This window comes from Canis lupus, chromosome 32, assembly GCF_003254725.2.
Source record: "Canis lupus dingo isolate Sandy chromosome 32, ASM325472v2, whole genome shotgun sequence".
In the NCBI taxonomy this organism is placed as follows: Eukaryota; Metazoa; Chordata; class Mammalia; order Carnivora; family Canidae; genus Canis; species Canis lupus.
In genome coordinates this window covers 18,358,931-18,374,604 of record NC_064274.1, presented here as the reverse complement: position 1 = coordinate 18,374,604, position 15,674 = coordinate 18,358,931, and the positions used below count along the sequence as shown (strand labels likewise).

Genomic DNA, 15,674 nt, shown 5'->3' with positions numbered 1-15,674 from the left:
TCTAGTAAGCAATAATTATAATATCTATCCCTACCAATCTTCTATTAAATTACATATCATATTAATTTCCATATAATTTTTATTGAGCTGCTCATTGTTTTCTCCTTCTTATAGCAATTACAGTATACTACACAAAAACAGAAATCACATTGGACTTTCTTTACTTCTCTTATTTTTTTCTTAGATTCTCTTGTTTTACTCTTCTTCCTTCCTTCTTTTGTTCCTTGTATCTTTATTCCCTCCTTTCTCTTTCCTTTCTCCCTTCTCTGTGTTTCATGTTATCTTTAGCTTTATTTCTTTCTTGTAAATGCTATCTCTACACCCCAACTATAAACTCCTTGAGGAGAAGATGCTATCTCAGTGCTATACACTTCTCAAAGTTCAGAAAATAAACTCTACTGGATTGATAGTCTGCTGAGCAAAATTATGTAACCACTCTCTTTCTTCATATATAAAATGGAAATAGTAATACAACTATACATCGTGTTATTGTTCTTCACTTTATCATGCTTTGCAGGTGTTGCATTTTTTTTCTTTTACTATTTGAAGATTTGTGGCGATCCTTTATCAAGCAAGTCTATTGGCACCATTTTTCCAAAAGCATTTGCTCATTTCATGTCTCTGTGTCACATTTGGGGAATTCTTGCAATATTTCAAATTTTTCATTATTATTATTATACTTGTTATGGTGATCTGTGATAGGCGATTTTGACTTATCAAAGGCTCAGATAATGGTTAGCATTTTTTAGCAGTAAAGTATTTTTCAAATTAAGGTACATACATTGCTTTTTTAGACACACTATTGAACACATAATAGACTACAGTAGGGTGTAGACATAACTTTTATATGCACTGGGAAACCAAAACATTCATTCAACTCATTTTATTTAGATATTTACTTAATAGCAGTGGTCTGGAACCAAACTCACAATATCTCTGAGATATCCCTGAATTACTTTATTTATTTTATTTTTTAAGGTTTATTTATTTATTTGGGAGAGAGGAGGGGCAGAGGGAGAGGGGAGAGAGAATCACAAGCAGACTCTGCACTGAGCATGGAACCTGTTGCAGGGCTCGTCCCACAACCCTGAGGTCATGACCCAGAGATCACGACCTGGCTCAACAGCCTTAGCCACCCAGGCGCCCTTGGCTGTATTACTTTAATTTAATCCTCATTTTGAGAGTTAAATGAGATAGCACACATACAAGAGTTTAGAATTGAATCTGACACACAATGTTTGATGAATAAGTGTTAGTCACTATTAATATTATCCATGGCTTTTAAATTATGTAAAACAATGACTTCTCCTTCGTACTTAAGCTGGTTTAAGTTGGGTTTCTATCACTTGCAAACAAAAGGGTCTTATTTAATACAATTAACAAAGTATAAAGTCCCAGAGTGTATGGGTTTATGGCAATCAAATTCCTTTCTGTAGGCTGAGGCAGAGAAGGAGGATTGAATCAATTGAATCTGGACCATCTGGCTCCTTTTAGTTGATGTCATCAGTAATTTTACCTGAGTAATTTTTCCAAATCCTAGTTAGGAAGTTTTCTCATCACCATCTTATACTTACTCACTAAAATCTTTTTCCTTTGTTGCCGATTAATAATATTTCTGGTATGATTATTCGTTTTTTAAAATACATAAAAATACAAAATGTGGGGAATTGCACATTAGAGAGATAAAATGAAAGAAAATATTTCTATAATTAAAATACATTTTCCGTTGTTTTTTAGGTCCTAAGCCTTAAGCTGAGAACTTTTTACACACTGGTTTAGAGTAAATAATATAACCAAGCAGTCTGCGTGCTAAATAGCATACTTTCTTGGTGTAGATTTCTGGAGGGATATGCAAGGGATTTGCATGTTTAATTCCCATTAGCACCTGTCACTGGGATTTATTATCCCAGAGTTAATTCTCCACTCATTGCAGCTAGAAAAAGGAAGCCCTTGTTCATGGATTTAAATGAAGATTTTTATTTTTTAAAATGAGATGAATTTTATGTTTGTACCTCAAACACCTGCAGTACTCCAACCCTGAAAAAGTCATATTTAAATTCATTTTTGGTGAAAATTTGCCCAAACTTGATTTTATTCAACAACTAGCAAAGCCTGTTCGTAATTTGAGATTTTGCTTCAATCAACGACTTCACTCAGTTTTAAAAATTCATTGGTTCTCGTTCTTCCATTCGATATCCAATAAGTGTTTACTGACCACCTATTATGTGCCAGGCAGTTTTCTAAGTTCTGGATACAGGGTGGTGAAAGCATTAGGAAAAAAATCCCTCCCTTTGAGGAGCCTTCATTCTATTGGAGAGCATACATACATACATATACACAAACACATAAACCCAGGCATACACATAGACACACATATGTATACTGCATATACACTTACACATATGTAGACATATATCTACAAGTACATATACAGGTTTATATAAAAGAAATGTTAGATGGAAAATCAAAGCATGTGAATGCAATTGAGGCTTAAGGGGTATATGTTATTTTAGGTTGTTGGCCAGAGAAGGTCTCTCTAAGCAGAGACATTTGAGCCTATCTCTAAGTGAAGTAAGTTAATAATCCTAGCTTAGAAGCCTATGCAGCACTTCATTATCTAGTTCATAAAGAAAAAAAAAAAAAAAAACAGCAGAAACCAAGCAGAATGTTGGTACACAAGGTAAGTTCTGTCTGCAACCATGGATTGTAGGAAACTATCCTGCTTGATAAAGCGGATCCATTTGCTGATACTTTTCCTGCCCTTGTTCCTGTGTTCTCACTCTCTCTTCTGTTTTCCACCTCATTTCTACACACCATTTCGCAAACCATTCTCCTGCCCTCTTTAGGCTGAATTTCAGTATTGAACTACTTTTTCCTTCTCTTCTCTTCCTCTTTTCTTTCAAGGAATTAATTTCATGCAATACCTGTCTTTGGGTACTTCAATATCCCAAACAAGATGATGTAACGGTTTAATTGTATTTAACTAACTAGACTTTGAGGATTCTTTCCTACTGAGACTTTTTGACAATCAATCAACCTATATTGACTGAGCACCAACTATATATTGGGTTCTATCTTGAGAGCTGGGGATGAAATGATGAACCAGGAAAAGTCTCTGCCTTAAAAAAAAAAAAAAAAAGAGTGAAATTCTAGCTAGAAAAGATAAACATTAAAATTGTAAATGAATAAACAAAATAACTTTTGAGTGTTGCTACTATGATAGAGCATATGTGAGGATTTCTTAGGAATTAAGCGGCTCTGCTTCCTGGAAAAATTGCCAAACAAATATGAAATATAATCATAAGTCCTTATGGTGATATAATCCTCGAAATAAATGACGGTATGAGGTGCCTAGCTGCACTGTCCATCATAGTCTCCACTAGCTGTGTGCCTGTTAAAATAAAATTAATTAATTACATTAAAATAGCCAATCCCTTCTAGCCACATTGCAAGTGTTCAACAGCCGCACATGTCTAATGACTACCATTTTAGAGCATAAATATGAATATGTTCCTTATTGCAGAAAGTTCTGTTGGACAGCACTCATCTAGACATCATGCAGCTGATGAAACTCATCAATGGCAAGAATAGCAGCTAACAATTTTGTGTCAGGCACTTCACATGTCTTTCACTCATTTCTCACAGAGCCCTATAAGATGGTTACTGGTACTAGACCTATCTTACAGATTAAGAAACTGAGTCACCTAGGTTTATGGTTCAATATCTGTCACCTTGTCATAAGAAATGCTGAGAAAACTGAACTCAGTCTGGAGGCAGAAGTTATCCTTTTACCAAAAGATCATGATATCTGTGTATGGGTAAGGGAAAGCGAAGAGGGTAAAGAAGAATTTTTAGCATGACAGGCAGCGCCTCCACAGGAAAAAGAAATGGCCAGATTTGTCAATGTCTTTGCCAAGTATGACCTTTTCGGATCTATTGGAGTCATCCGAGACAGGTCTTATTGGTTAGAGGTTCAGACGGAGCTTGGCAGGCAGAATCATTGAATGCTAGCACTGAAAAGAACTTTAAAGCCATCTAATGAAATATTTCACAGATGTAGAAACTGAGACATGCAGTTTACCTGACCTGTCCAGGGTAAAAGAGTAAGATCACAAGCCTCCTGCCCGTGTGTGTGTGTTTACACATTGCCCCCTTGGCACCAACAGCTTAAATTTTCCCAGATCTATTATTTATTACTAGTTTAGAAATGTTCTAAGCTTAGGAAGTGGTTTTCTTCTTCCTCTTCCCAGAATGTTGGACTGCCAATGTGTATCGGCCTTTTTAATCCATCCACTTTTCCTTTTGTCTAGCCTGTCATCTTATCCACCCATTCCTATGTTCCTCCTTCATCATTACAGCAGAGATCCATAACCCAGCTATCCAGATTAACTATCTTTTCCTTAAAAAATTTTAAAAAAAAAGGTAAAAAATTCATAGCAGTTTGAGCCCTTACTCACACCTTTCGGAATTTGGAAAACATGTTATAGTTTCCACCATCACTTTAGGTGAATGTCTACAAATGCTGTTATTTTGTTGCGCATTGTTTCTGGGAGTTCCAGTGCCAGGTATCCTCTCGCCACCCTTTATATACTCAGCCTTGCCAGCCACCAGGATGCACGCAAATGCAGCTCTTTTGAAGAATGAGTTTTCCTTTAGCTTTTTAGTTTCTGTTCCACTACGGAGAAGTCATGGGCACCCAGAACACAGAGCAGTCTGGGCGGCGCTGACAACCCCGGGATTGCGGCGGGGGCACTGCAAACGCTTCTCGCCTTCTTCCCTCCCACGCAGGACTTCCACTCGAGCCCGCACCCAGCTTAATCAATCGCAAGAGCCCAAGCCGTGGAGCAAGTCCAGTCGCGGGGAGTCTGGCTCAGGCTTTGCTGGCGCCGCCGAGAGGCTGGCAGGCTGCAGGCTGAGCTCCGGCGGGCTCAGCCCACAGACTCGGGGCGCGCCCGCTGCGCTCGCGGAGTCCGAGCCTGGCGCCCCGCGGGAGGCCCGCGCGCTCCCTCCGTCCGCAGCCGCCTCTGCCCTCGGGCTTCTCCCGCCCGGTCTCCACCTCCGGCGCTGGGCGCGCATCTCGCTCCAATCCTCGCTTACATAACGCGGGCGGGCGCGCTCCCGCCGCCGCTGGGCCCCCGGCGGAGTTGGGCTGCGCCCTCCACGCCCCCTCGGCGAGCGCCCCCCGCGCCCCCGTGCGCCCCGGCGCTCCGAGGTGACCCTCCCCGGCCGCCCCGCCGCGGCCGCCCCGACGCCTGGCCGCGGGCGTGAGCGCTCTGAGGTTGGAGGCCGGAAAGCCCCGCGGTACCCAACTCGCTCCCTCCGCCCCCACCTCCCCCCACTTCTCTCTGCCTCTCCCTCCGCCGCCTCCCCCGCCCCCCCTTGCCTGTGTGCGTTCGGCACTGAAGAGGGGACCCGGAGAGCAGTCCGGGCTCGGCGCGCGGCGGAGCTGCGGCTGTTCCTGCTGCTGGGGGAGCGGCGAGGGGGCCGCCTGGCGCCTCCCGGACTTCCCAAGTGGGGGCAGAGCAGCCGCTCCCCGAGCCGCCAGTTAGAAGGCAGGGGCACGGAGGGGCCGCCAAACTCCTCCTCGGCGTCTCCTCTCCACCCCCTCTTGGCTCCTGCCCTTGGAGAAAGTGGCGTGTGGCTCTCGGTCATCATTATTTCTTCGGGCTGCTTCGTGGGTGCACGGATTCGGCGGCTGCCCAGCGGGGCTCTGCGCTCCTGGCGCGTCTCCCCGAGTGGTTCCGCCCGGCACACCTCTGTCGACGATGAGGAAAGGTCTGCGGGCGACAGCGGCCCGCTGCGGACTGGGACTGGGATACGTGCTGCAGATGCTCGTGCTACCTGCCCTGGCCCTGCTCAGTGCCAGCGGCACCGGCTCGGCCGCTCAAGGTAGGGGAGTCCGCCGAGCTGCGCGGCCACCTCCCTTCGCCTCCCCGTCCCTCCTCCCTCCTCTCCTCCCCAGTTCTCCCGGCTTCCTTAATTCGCCTCGTTGCTCTCCGCTGGAAATCAGTTCCCGTTCCACTTTCCCAACTAGTCCAGAAGCTTTGGTTGCTCTTTTTAATCCGTCTTCCGCGATGGGCACGGATGGACCGGGGGGCACACGGGGTGTGGACACATACCCGCCTCTGGGCTTGTGGGCGCCCCGGGTGTCTTTTGCACTCTCTGCTCCACACTCACACGTTGTTGCATGTCGTGCACAGAGAGGTTTGGTTGGAGAGCCCCTCCGGGCGGGCGGCGGCGTGGCCTGCCCTAGGTGCGCCCTGGTGCGCGGGGGCTCCCCGCGCTGAGCCACATCTGGGGTCGCGGGATCCCGGGGCGTCTCTGCGCACGCCGAGCCGCGCAAGGGCGCTCAGCTAAGGACATGTGTCCATTACCGCCGAGGACCTACCCGCGCCGGTGCCACTGTGCTGCTGCTTGGGGCGCTGTGGAGACGCACCGAGCGCCCGGACCCGCCGCCCAGCCTGCGGCAGGCCCCGGGCGTGCGCGCCCCCACACTCCGACCCTTTCGGAGTCTTCCTCCCGCCGGGCCGCGGAGAAACTTGAAGCCCCGGAGCTCTGGGGAAACGGACTGGTTGTTCAAACCAAATACGAAACCCTCCCGGGTGACGGGCCAGTTTGTAACTCTGACATTTTAATTTAACGCGTCCGAGCTTTAAAACCTGCGACGGGGCCCGGGGCGGGGGGCGGGGGGTGCAGAACAGGGGTTGAGAGGAGAGCGGTCAGGAGTGCAGGGTGGATAAGGAGGGAGGGGAAGCACGGGGGCTGATTGCCTTGTACCCCGAGTTTGGAGTGGTAGCGGCCGCTTCCAGCCTTCCGAGCTCAGGAAGCGAATGGAAGGGAGAAGGACGGGGAAGAGCCCACGCTGCCCCCTCCGGGGTCTGTTTCGGGTCACCTGGGCCCCCCGCCATCCGGCCAAGCCGATCGCCCACCTCGGTCTAATCGCCCATTTCAGTGGTGGTCGCTGGGCCAGGGAAGGCAGCTGTTTTTCCTAGGTTGGGGGGTAAAGGGAGCGTCTGCAGCCTTCGGAGGTAATTCGGGGATCCCGTCCTCTCGGGTGCACTTCCCAAATTTGGAGAGCAGAGGAGGTGCGGCGGTAGCTTCGCGGTGCCCCCGCGATGCCCCGACGCAGGAGGTGGAGGACAGCGTGCGCCCCGCTCGGGCCAGGCGCGGGGTGGGGGGAGAGGGCCCCGGCGGTGGGGGGGCGCCCCGCGCTAGCGAGTGTGGTCCCGGGGAGGAGGTAAGTGATGAGCGAGGCTTTGTGAATTAGCGATTGCTACTTCGGGAGTAAATTCTCCTGCTGCCCAGCTGAGTAGCCGCGCTCATAAATCCTTCCTTCCCTTCTCACCAGATGCCTCCCATCCCCGAGGTTGTGCCCTGATTTTCTTATGCACACTTCCCGAGCTCATCTGTCTGTCCGTTTTACAGAGGAATCCTATGAACCTTTAGATTTCCTGAAAATGGTAAGAAGTTCTCTGGGTTGCAGCCAAGGGTGCTTAGAGAGGAGCGTTTGGAAGTTTAAGTGAACAACCTGATGAATAGTGGTGAGAGCAATCGCGTGACTCCCGGTGGGAATCGCCTACTGTTATTGGGCGCACAAAGGATCCGGCCTAGGGGTGGGGTTCAGGTGGGGGTGGGTCGGAGGAGGACTGGGCGGTCAGAGAACTGCTTGGGAAAAGGACGAGTTAAAGTCCCCAAAGATGCCAAAAAAAGAGCCATAGGATTCACTCCTAGAGCTTACTATAGCCAAATTAAAAAGACGGGTTTGAGGGGGGAAAAATCAATAAAGATAATCAAACAGGAGATTGTAAGTGGATTAATATTGAAAGAAGGAAGGATTGGTTAAAAGAGAATAGGCTCAACACGGACGACGGACCGTGTGTGCCGGTTGCACTTTTCCTATAGACCAGGCAATCCAAAGATTGGGGATGGAACCTACTCCTGTAATCTTACATGGAAAAAATAAAACCTATCCTGTCGGGAATGTGCATTTCAGTGGTGTTCTTCTCCATTTAGTTTGTTTAGTTATTTCAGTTTCTGGTGAATAAACTATTGTGTGTTTGGATCTTGTGGTCTTGAAAACACTATACTACGGCTTTTAGCTTTGTTATCTTCCATGTTTCAGGACACCAGCTCTTCGACTGTGTTATCTGTTGGGTATTACAAATGTAGAAAGCCCCACACTCGGCTATTATCATCTTCCCTCTAACCATTTCCCAGTCGGTTTACTACTGAACCACTAGTACACTTTCCTCTCAGAATCACACTTTTACATCAGTCTGGTGTTCAGACCTCCTTTTCCTTCTAATGCCTTCTCCTTTCTCTTCTCTCTTTGGACTAGCACAGTAGGGAAATAAAAGATACTATTGCTTGCTTAAGGTAGGATTTCCATGTGTTGAACACTTAAAGATGGAAATGAACTATTTTTATGAATGAAACTACGTTTGCAATTAAGATGAGAAAGTTAATTTAAGTACTTGACAATGTGGAGGAGATTTATTCTGTTGTTAGAGAAGTACTAGAAAAATTAGCAGTTTTAGAAAATATGTATGTCTTCAGTGGTAGCCCAAAAACAACAGATGTTTAAGATTTAAAAAAAAAAATCCATAACAGGCATTATTTGTGAGTGTACTGGGTTGTGTAATTGTAGTTTATATGAAGACAGCAGTCATTTTATTCAGGTCCTTGGGAGATTCTCCAGGCTTTAAGGCAACAACTTTCTCCTTTCTGGCTATGCCTTAATTATTTCATTCAGAATTGCTGGAAACTCCTAGCTCCAGGGAATTTGTGTTGTTTCTGACTTCCAAGAATGAAAGATTTTACTAGGTAAAGAGAGAGAGACAGACAGAGACAGAGACAGAGACAGAGAGAGAGTATTTGATTAGTGTGTCTCAGAGTTAGTGCCCTCCTGTTTTAGAAAAGCATTTATTTCTGGATTACACAGCACTGATAGTATGCTTATCTAGCACCAACTAGTGTTATGAGTGTTAACATCACCAAAGTCAGGACAGAAAATTAGTGAAGACTATAATCATATTGGGAATATTTACTTTTATCATACGTTAATGTGTGTCTGTGTGTCTGTGTGTGTCTCTCTATATATTTTAAAACAAATGTTATACTTCTTCCTACAGTAGAGTAGAAATTACTTTCACACATTTGTGAATATTGCTGTGGTACGAATAGACAATTGGCATGAAGGATAACTGTATTTCATTATAATTATATCATGGAATTCCTCCATTTGAGGAGTAGGGTAAATTCATAAAATCACATTTGAAATTTGTGATAAGGAAAACTAGGTTAGTTCACTTTTGTTTAGAAAAAATAATTTCAATAATTTCACATATTTTAGCTTAAGGAATGCTTAAAACGCTTCAGAGGATAAACTTTTAAGATACTTGCAAAGAATAAAGAACTATCAGATTTTTAACATTCACTGATTCGTCTTCTATATTCTGGATACTGGGGATTCAGCATTCAACAAAACAAGTTCTTCAAGTATCATTTTAGTCTGGAAGCTTGATGTCCTGATCAAAATTCATAATGATCTTTTTTTAAGCAACCCCCCTAAAAACATAAAGGAGGTGTGAGCTCTACCAGAAAGCCCTCCTAGCTTATTTGGAATGATTGTTGAGACTTAAAAATAACTGTTCTCCAATGTATGCTACCTTCTCCAATTAGTGCCAGCAGCCAGAGTGTGCTCTATTAGGCCTGAACTGCGTTTAGCACTTTTCTGATTTAGGTCATGGCTTTGCTGGAGCAGCAGACGGAGTCACTCTCAGAAGAAACATTACAATTACAGGCTGCAACCACTTAAGGAAGATAATAGGGGAAACTAGTGGGGGTGGGGATTGAGCCAGAGCCTTGCCTTGCAATTTTAAGCTACATCTTTTATTTATTTATTTATTTTTAGTTTGACTTTTGTATTTGTAGCAGCTAAAAACAAATCGCCACAAATCCCCTTGTTCACGTATCCCCCACAAATTAGAAACCCATTAGTTCATTTGGATAGTGTGTGATGTTATAAGTAAAATTCCTTTTTTTAAAAGATTTTATTTATTTATTCTTGAGAGAGAGAGAGGCAGAGACACAGGCAGAGGGAGAAGCAGGCTCCATGCAGGGAGCCCGACGTGGGACTCGATCCCGGGACTCCAGGATCACGCCCTGGGCTGAAGGCAGGCACTAAACTGCTGAGCCACCCAGGCGTCCCAATATAAGTAAAATTCTCAAACAATTGTTGTGCACTTATTATGTCCCAGACTGTGTGCTATTTGTTAGGGACACAGTGTTGAAAGAGACGGTTTCAGCCCGCAAGGAAGACAGATGTAAAAGCATATAATTATAATTCACTTTCTGCAGTGAACATAGGTATAGTATTTTCTGAATTTGAGTATCAAAGACAGAGAACATAGGTCAGGCTAGGGTCCCCCTGGAAGTGGTGGTAGGAATTCTAAAATTTCTATGCAGAAGAACTTAAGGATGGCAATTTGGCTTGAAGTGGAATGTTCTAATGCTAAGTTTGCATTGCAACTGTCTTACTTATATTAAATCTTACTTAGATTTAATATATATATTTGGTCTGGCTTTGGGGAGGCACAAGCTAAGGGTTGTTAATGGTAAGTGCCCACTCTTTTGGTTGGCTTAGTGTTTATCAGTGTCTCCTAATCCTGCTTCTGCCACCTCCTAGTTGTGTGGCCATGGGTGGCACATTTAGCTTCAGCCATGCCTCAGTTTCCACAGAAAGTGAAGAGAATATATACTATAAGTCCTATTATGATTGAATGAGTTAATACACGTAAATTGTTTAGAGCAGTGCCTGGCCCACAGAAAGTAAACATTATTATTTGGCTTCTAACTCTGTAAACCACTGGCAAAGAAATCTAGAAGTTTAAAAAAAAAAAAAAACTAAAGTCAATAATTTTGAACTCAGACTGGGGATTGCTGTAGACTCTGCTTCCCCAAAAGCAACAAATGAAGCTGTCTGAGGAGTTGTTCCAAAATAGATGACTGCAAACTCCTGGACAATGACGTGCAATGGTTCTTTGAACAGTCTGGGGGAAGCTCTCTAGCTTCATAACCCTATTTCTTCCTTTCTACTCTCTCTGGGAAAATTAACCTAATGCCAGTTCTAAAAATGCCATGTTGAGTCACTGCTGGTTAAATCCTGGCTGCAAGCTCTACCCTTGGCTTTCTATCTTTACAATGAATATTAAAAGATAACTTTTCATAAATCCATAAACACTTTGTGGGAAAAAATCAAGTCCCAGGCTTTCAGATAGGGATTTAGGGAAAATCAACCCTTTATGCAAATGTCAATAGTTTTCCTTTAAAAAAAAATGGGCAAAGGTGTATAGTCTAAAGAACATAATAGAATGTATATAAAACAACACAAAGAAACATAAGGAAAAATAGAAAAATAGGTTGACTTGAAGGCATACAGATTCACCAGGACTTTTCATATGTTTGAATTAAATTTGCAATAGAAGATGTTAGTATCATAATTTAGAACAACATGGATTATGTAGATAACATATTTTGAAACTTTCACATTGAATTACTTCGTGTTGTTTAAGGCTTATTGCTATTTTTTCATATTTAGAGGGAATGTTATTTTCTGGCTAACGTTTATGATAACACTAGAGATTTGTGGGGTATTTAATGTTACTTAGAGTGAAGACGGATCTTTTTCCCCATAGTATTTTCATTCTGCTTTTAATTTTTGATTGCATGTTCTACACTTAAAGGTCCCCAGATTTCTCACTTGCTTTCTTTGTTATCCTAACTTCTTAGAATTATGTATGGACTCTTCTTTGATTTCCTATTTTTTGGGGGGGGGTTTGGTGTTGCTTATGTATTTGTGGAGGAGGGCTACATGAAACTGAGACCTCGAGTATTATCCCAGTATTGCTTAGTTCAAGGATATTAAATTAAAGCAGAGACTTACAGAAACTCCGTGCCATTTTTTATGTGACTTCTTTGAAGTGAACTAAGTTTGCCTTTAGCAATATTAAAATACTACTCTCTCCTTTTTTTCTAGGTCTTAATAAATCCAATAATTGAATAATTTCTAGTTTTCTTATTTTAAATATTTGTCATCTCCTCATTTATGGAGATTTTAATACAAACATTTTGTGATAATAATTTTGTGAGGGAACAAGATCAGATATAGTAAACTTTTTTTATTCTCTGTACCTGATTGGAGCTCTCAGAAGAATTTTTTCCTTTTCTTGAAAACCTAATATATTATGTTGACAATATTCTGATTCTTTATAAACAAAATGTTAGACAATATGGTTCTGTAATTTCAGGTTTGTAAAAAGAATTGGGTTGAAGTTGTAATGTGGTTTCTCATCTTAAGCATTCCTGCCCCCACAAAAATTGCTACCATAGGATTATATAATGAGGTCTTGAAATACACAGAGAATGTCTCCAGATTTTAGAGGTACCTAAAACATCCTGTCTTCCACATGGAATTTATAGTGTTAAAGTTATGGTAACGGTAATTAAATTGAAGTTATAATTTGGAAAATGAGCTATAGCTTTGAAAGTGCCAAATATGTAGATATTTGTCCTTAATGTCATTATACCTTTTACTAGCAGTGAGCAGGGAGCACAAGTGCTTTGTGTGGCAAAAGTGAAGTCTAATATCTGAAAACCCAAATGTTTGGGGAATACCCTCTTTTAATTAAATAACAACCCTTATCTCCATGCAGCGTGGTAGGGGAATATGAAAGTGAGGGGAACCAGGTGAGACTTCATTTTATCGGTGTGCCTGTTAGAGTTCTCATTCTAAATATGAAGGCTCAAAATAATCATGTTAATAGAGGATATTGACTAATCAAATTTAACTCCAGAGTAGCCAGTCTTATTTTAAAATGTTGTGAAGATAGGAGTTTTTACCTTCATTAATCACTGTCGTTTGGATCCTGTGGCTAGTTTCATTTCTCAGCAATTATGAAAACCATAAAAATGCCTCATGTAGATAAACATGTATTACCTTCTCTTCTAACTAAGGATGTTAAACAACAGAGACTCCCTCAGCACATTTAACAAGTTTATTGATGAATGCTAACATTTCTCAGTTTTAGTTGGTCTTAATTGATTATTTAATCATGAACTTCCTGAACTCAACTATATTTTTTTTTGTCTTTTTTTTTCTGTTCAGAAGAAAAACCTTATATATGAGCATTCCTTTCCAATAAAAAAACAGATTAGTGCTGGCATATTAAACTACATCTGCAACCCAGTTATAAGGGCAAATACGTCCACTAATGGAAATGCAGGTGTTTTTAAAAATTCAAAAAAATGAGCATGTATAGTAATATAAAATAAAAAAGAATAGCATGGAAGTAAAGTATGCCATTTGCATAGAAATGTAATAACTTTAAATTAATTCATAATATATATTCTCTTAGACCATGGAAATTTAGTGCAACGTGATAGATGTGTGATGCGATAATACCCACTTATAACTACAAGAAATAATGAATTACGTTCATGTGTAAAATTAAAGGGAGCAATTTTGGACAATTCTCATCTCTGAATTTGCAAGTTTGTTTGTCCTTGTAATAAAGTGAGTATTTTAAATCACTCTCCTATCTTTTTAGAATTCAGGAACCTAAAAGAAATCCTTTCTGCAACTAGATCAAAGAGTACTCTCTTTAACAGGTGGTACTCTCTCTCGCAGGAACTAAAAACTGTCATCAGTGACAAAGCACTTGCTCTTTTATTATATGTGATTTTCAGAGCCCTGTATTACATCTGACCCATATCAAGCAAGTAACCAAATTATTACCACAACAGAAAGTTTATGATTGGGAAGATAGAGTAAATAATGGTCCTTTCACTTTGAGCATTATGTCTGTGTGAAGTCCGTTGACATTTTAATTTAGCTTTTGATAAGGGGAAAATGATATATTTTATCTTCCACTGAATAAAGAGTTTGCCAAATATCCACATCATAGCCACCCAGTGGAAGTGCTCATGTTTAGCAAGCAGCAATCTTGAAGTCATCCTAAATAAAACAGTAATTATGCCTGTTGTTTTCTTTAGCAACTTTCCTTCTTCCTTCTAGATCTCCATATGATGATGAAAGAATATAAGCTTTAAAATGTATTAGGGATCAAATTCAATGATTGAAAGAGCCTAAGACATTTCCTTGCCAGGCTACCACAGCCATTACCGACAGAGCATGCAGTGTGGTGGAAAACAGAAGTTCATTTCAGTTACTGCTCTCAGAAGCTGAGGAAAAACAAGCAGGTTCAAATGATTTATTATTTTTACTATCTGGAATAGAGACCTTAAATCAGTATTTCATCATAATATTATTCAACAAGCCCTCTGACTTGCAACTTTCATCTGAATAAGAGTGTTGATCTGCACCTATTTCAGTTAACATAGCAGAAGAACTTGGAAAGTACTTGAAAGGTGTATACTTGGAAAAAATTATGTTTGGATTTTATTTGGACCTGTTTGAGCCTGATGTGCTTGTTTGAAAAATCTAGACTTAATTAGTGGTATACTGATATAAGGTGTCTGACAGTCTATTTCACTAATAATAGAATATATAACTAATCCTTCAGTCATCATTATAAAATGCACTCATTTCCTGAACTACTCTGTTAAATATTGTCATTAGTAAGAATACGAACATTGTATTTTTAATCTAATGTACATAAGAAATCCAGTAGCACTTTTAGAATTATATAGGAGTTTTTAAGGACGGTCCTTCCACAGAAGAATTTGCTTAAGTGGAATTTTTTCTTTCATATAATTATAGTGTATTTATAAAAGTATCATGTATGTCTTTATTTACATATTGATCAAAATATTTATTTTTGTTTAGATTTACATGCAGATGCATATATTTATGTAGAATTAGAAGGACCACAGTGAAGGAAATTATAGTTTACTTATTATAATAAAAAAATAAGAAGGATGGCTAGGAAAAGTTTTAACAATAGATATGTTTTCCCAGTAGAGGTGAGGATAATCAGTTCATTGGATTTTTAGAAATGATGATAAATGTGAAAGATACATGTCATTTTTTTATTTAATTAAATGTCTATAGAATTATTTCCTAGGGGGTATTTTCAGGCAGAGTCTTGATGAAATGAAGAGTTACAAGGAATAGACATATACAGTTCACTAATTCCCTGTGAGCATATATATGCTGGCACAAATTGTGTGTGTATGTGTATATGTGTAACTATTTTTGTTTTAGGAGAGCTTTTTCGAACAGCCTTGGCAATATCCTTAGAAAGCAAAGAGAACCTATCAAAAAATTAAAATAAAACTTAACTTATAAAACAAATTCATAAAGGTAGTCATTGAACAGGGAATCAAATTTCATCACTTCTTTCTAACTGAAAATTTATATTCTACCTTTCTGCAAAAAGTTCCTCTCTCTCTGCTAGGCGCTAAGTCATTAGCGTAGTGTCCAGTGGCTTATCTGTAGAAACAAGTTTTCTCCTGTCTTCCAAGTGACAGAAACTAAGGCATCCCCGCTTTCCCTGTCTTGTTCCAACCTGGGGCAAAATTCTCATTGTTTCTTGCCCAGTGGACTATGATTTGTTGATCAAGAGAAAACAATAACTTGCATGCATGAATGCGTAAAATCCTCCATCCCTGTCCAGGTACTCTCTGGAAGAGCTATTTCCCTAGTAAGCACCCTT

General features: G+C 41.3%; 1 protein-coding gene across 2 annotated transcripts in view; it reads left to right on the top strand.

Moving 5' to 3' along the window:
- The first annotated feature begins 5,375 nt into the window (after positions 1-5,375).
- UNC5C (unc-5 netrin receptor C) overlaps positions 5,376-15,674 on the top strand; it is a 351,461-nt gene continuing 341,162 nt past the window's right edge. For both annotated transcript variants that reach the window (XM_025424165.3, XM_025424156.3), the window contains exon 1: positions 5,376-5,889. In XM_025424165.3, coding sequence (XP_025279950.1) covers positions 5,766-5,889 — 124 coding nt within the window. In that variant the 5' untranslated portion in view covers positions 5,376-5,765. The remainder of the gene's footprint in view (positions 5,890-15,674) is intronic.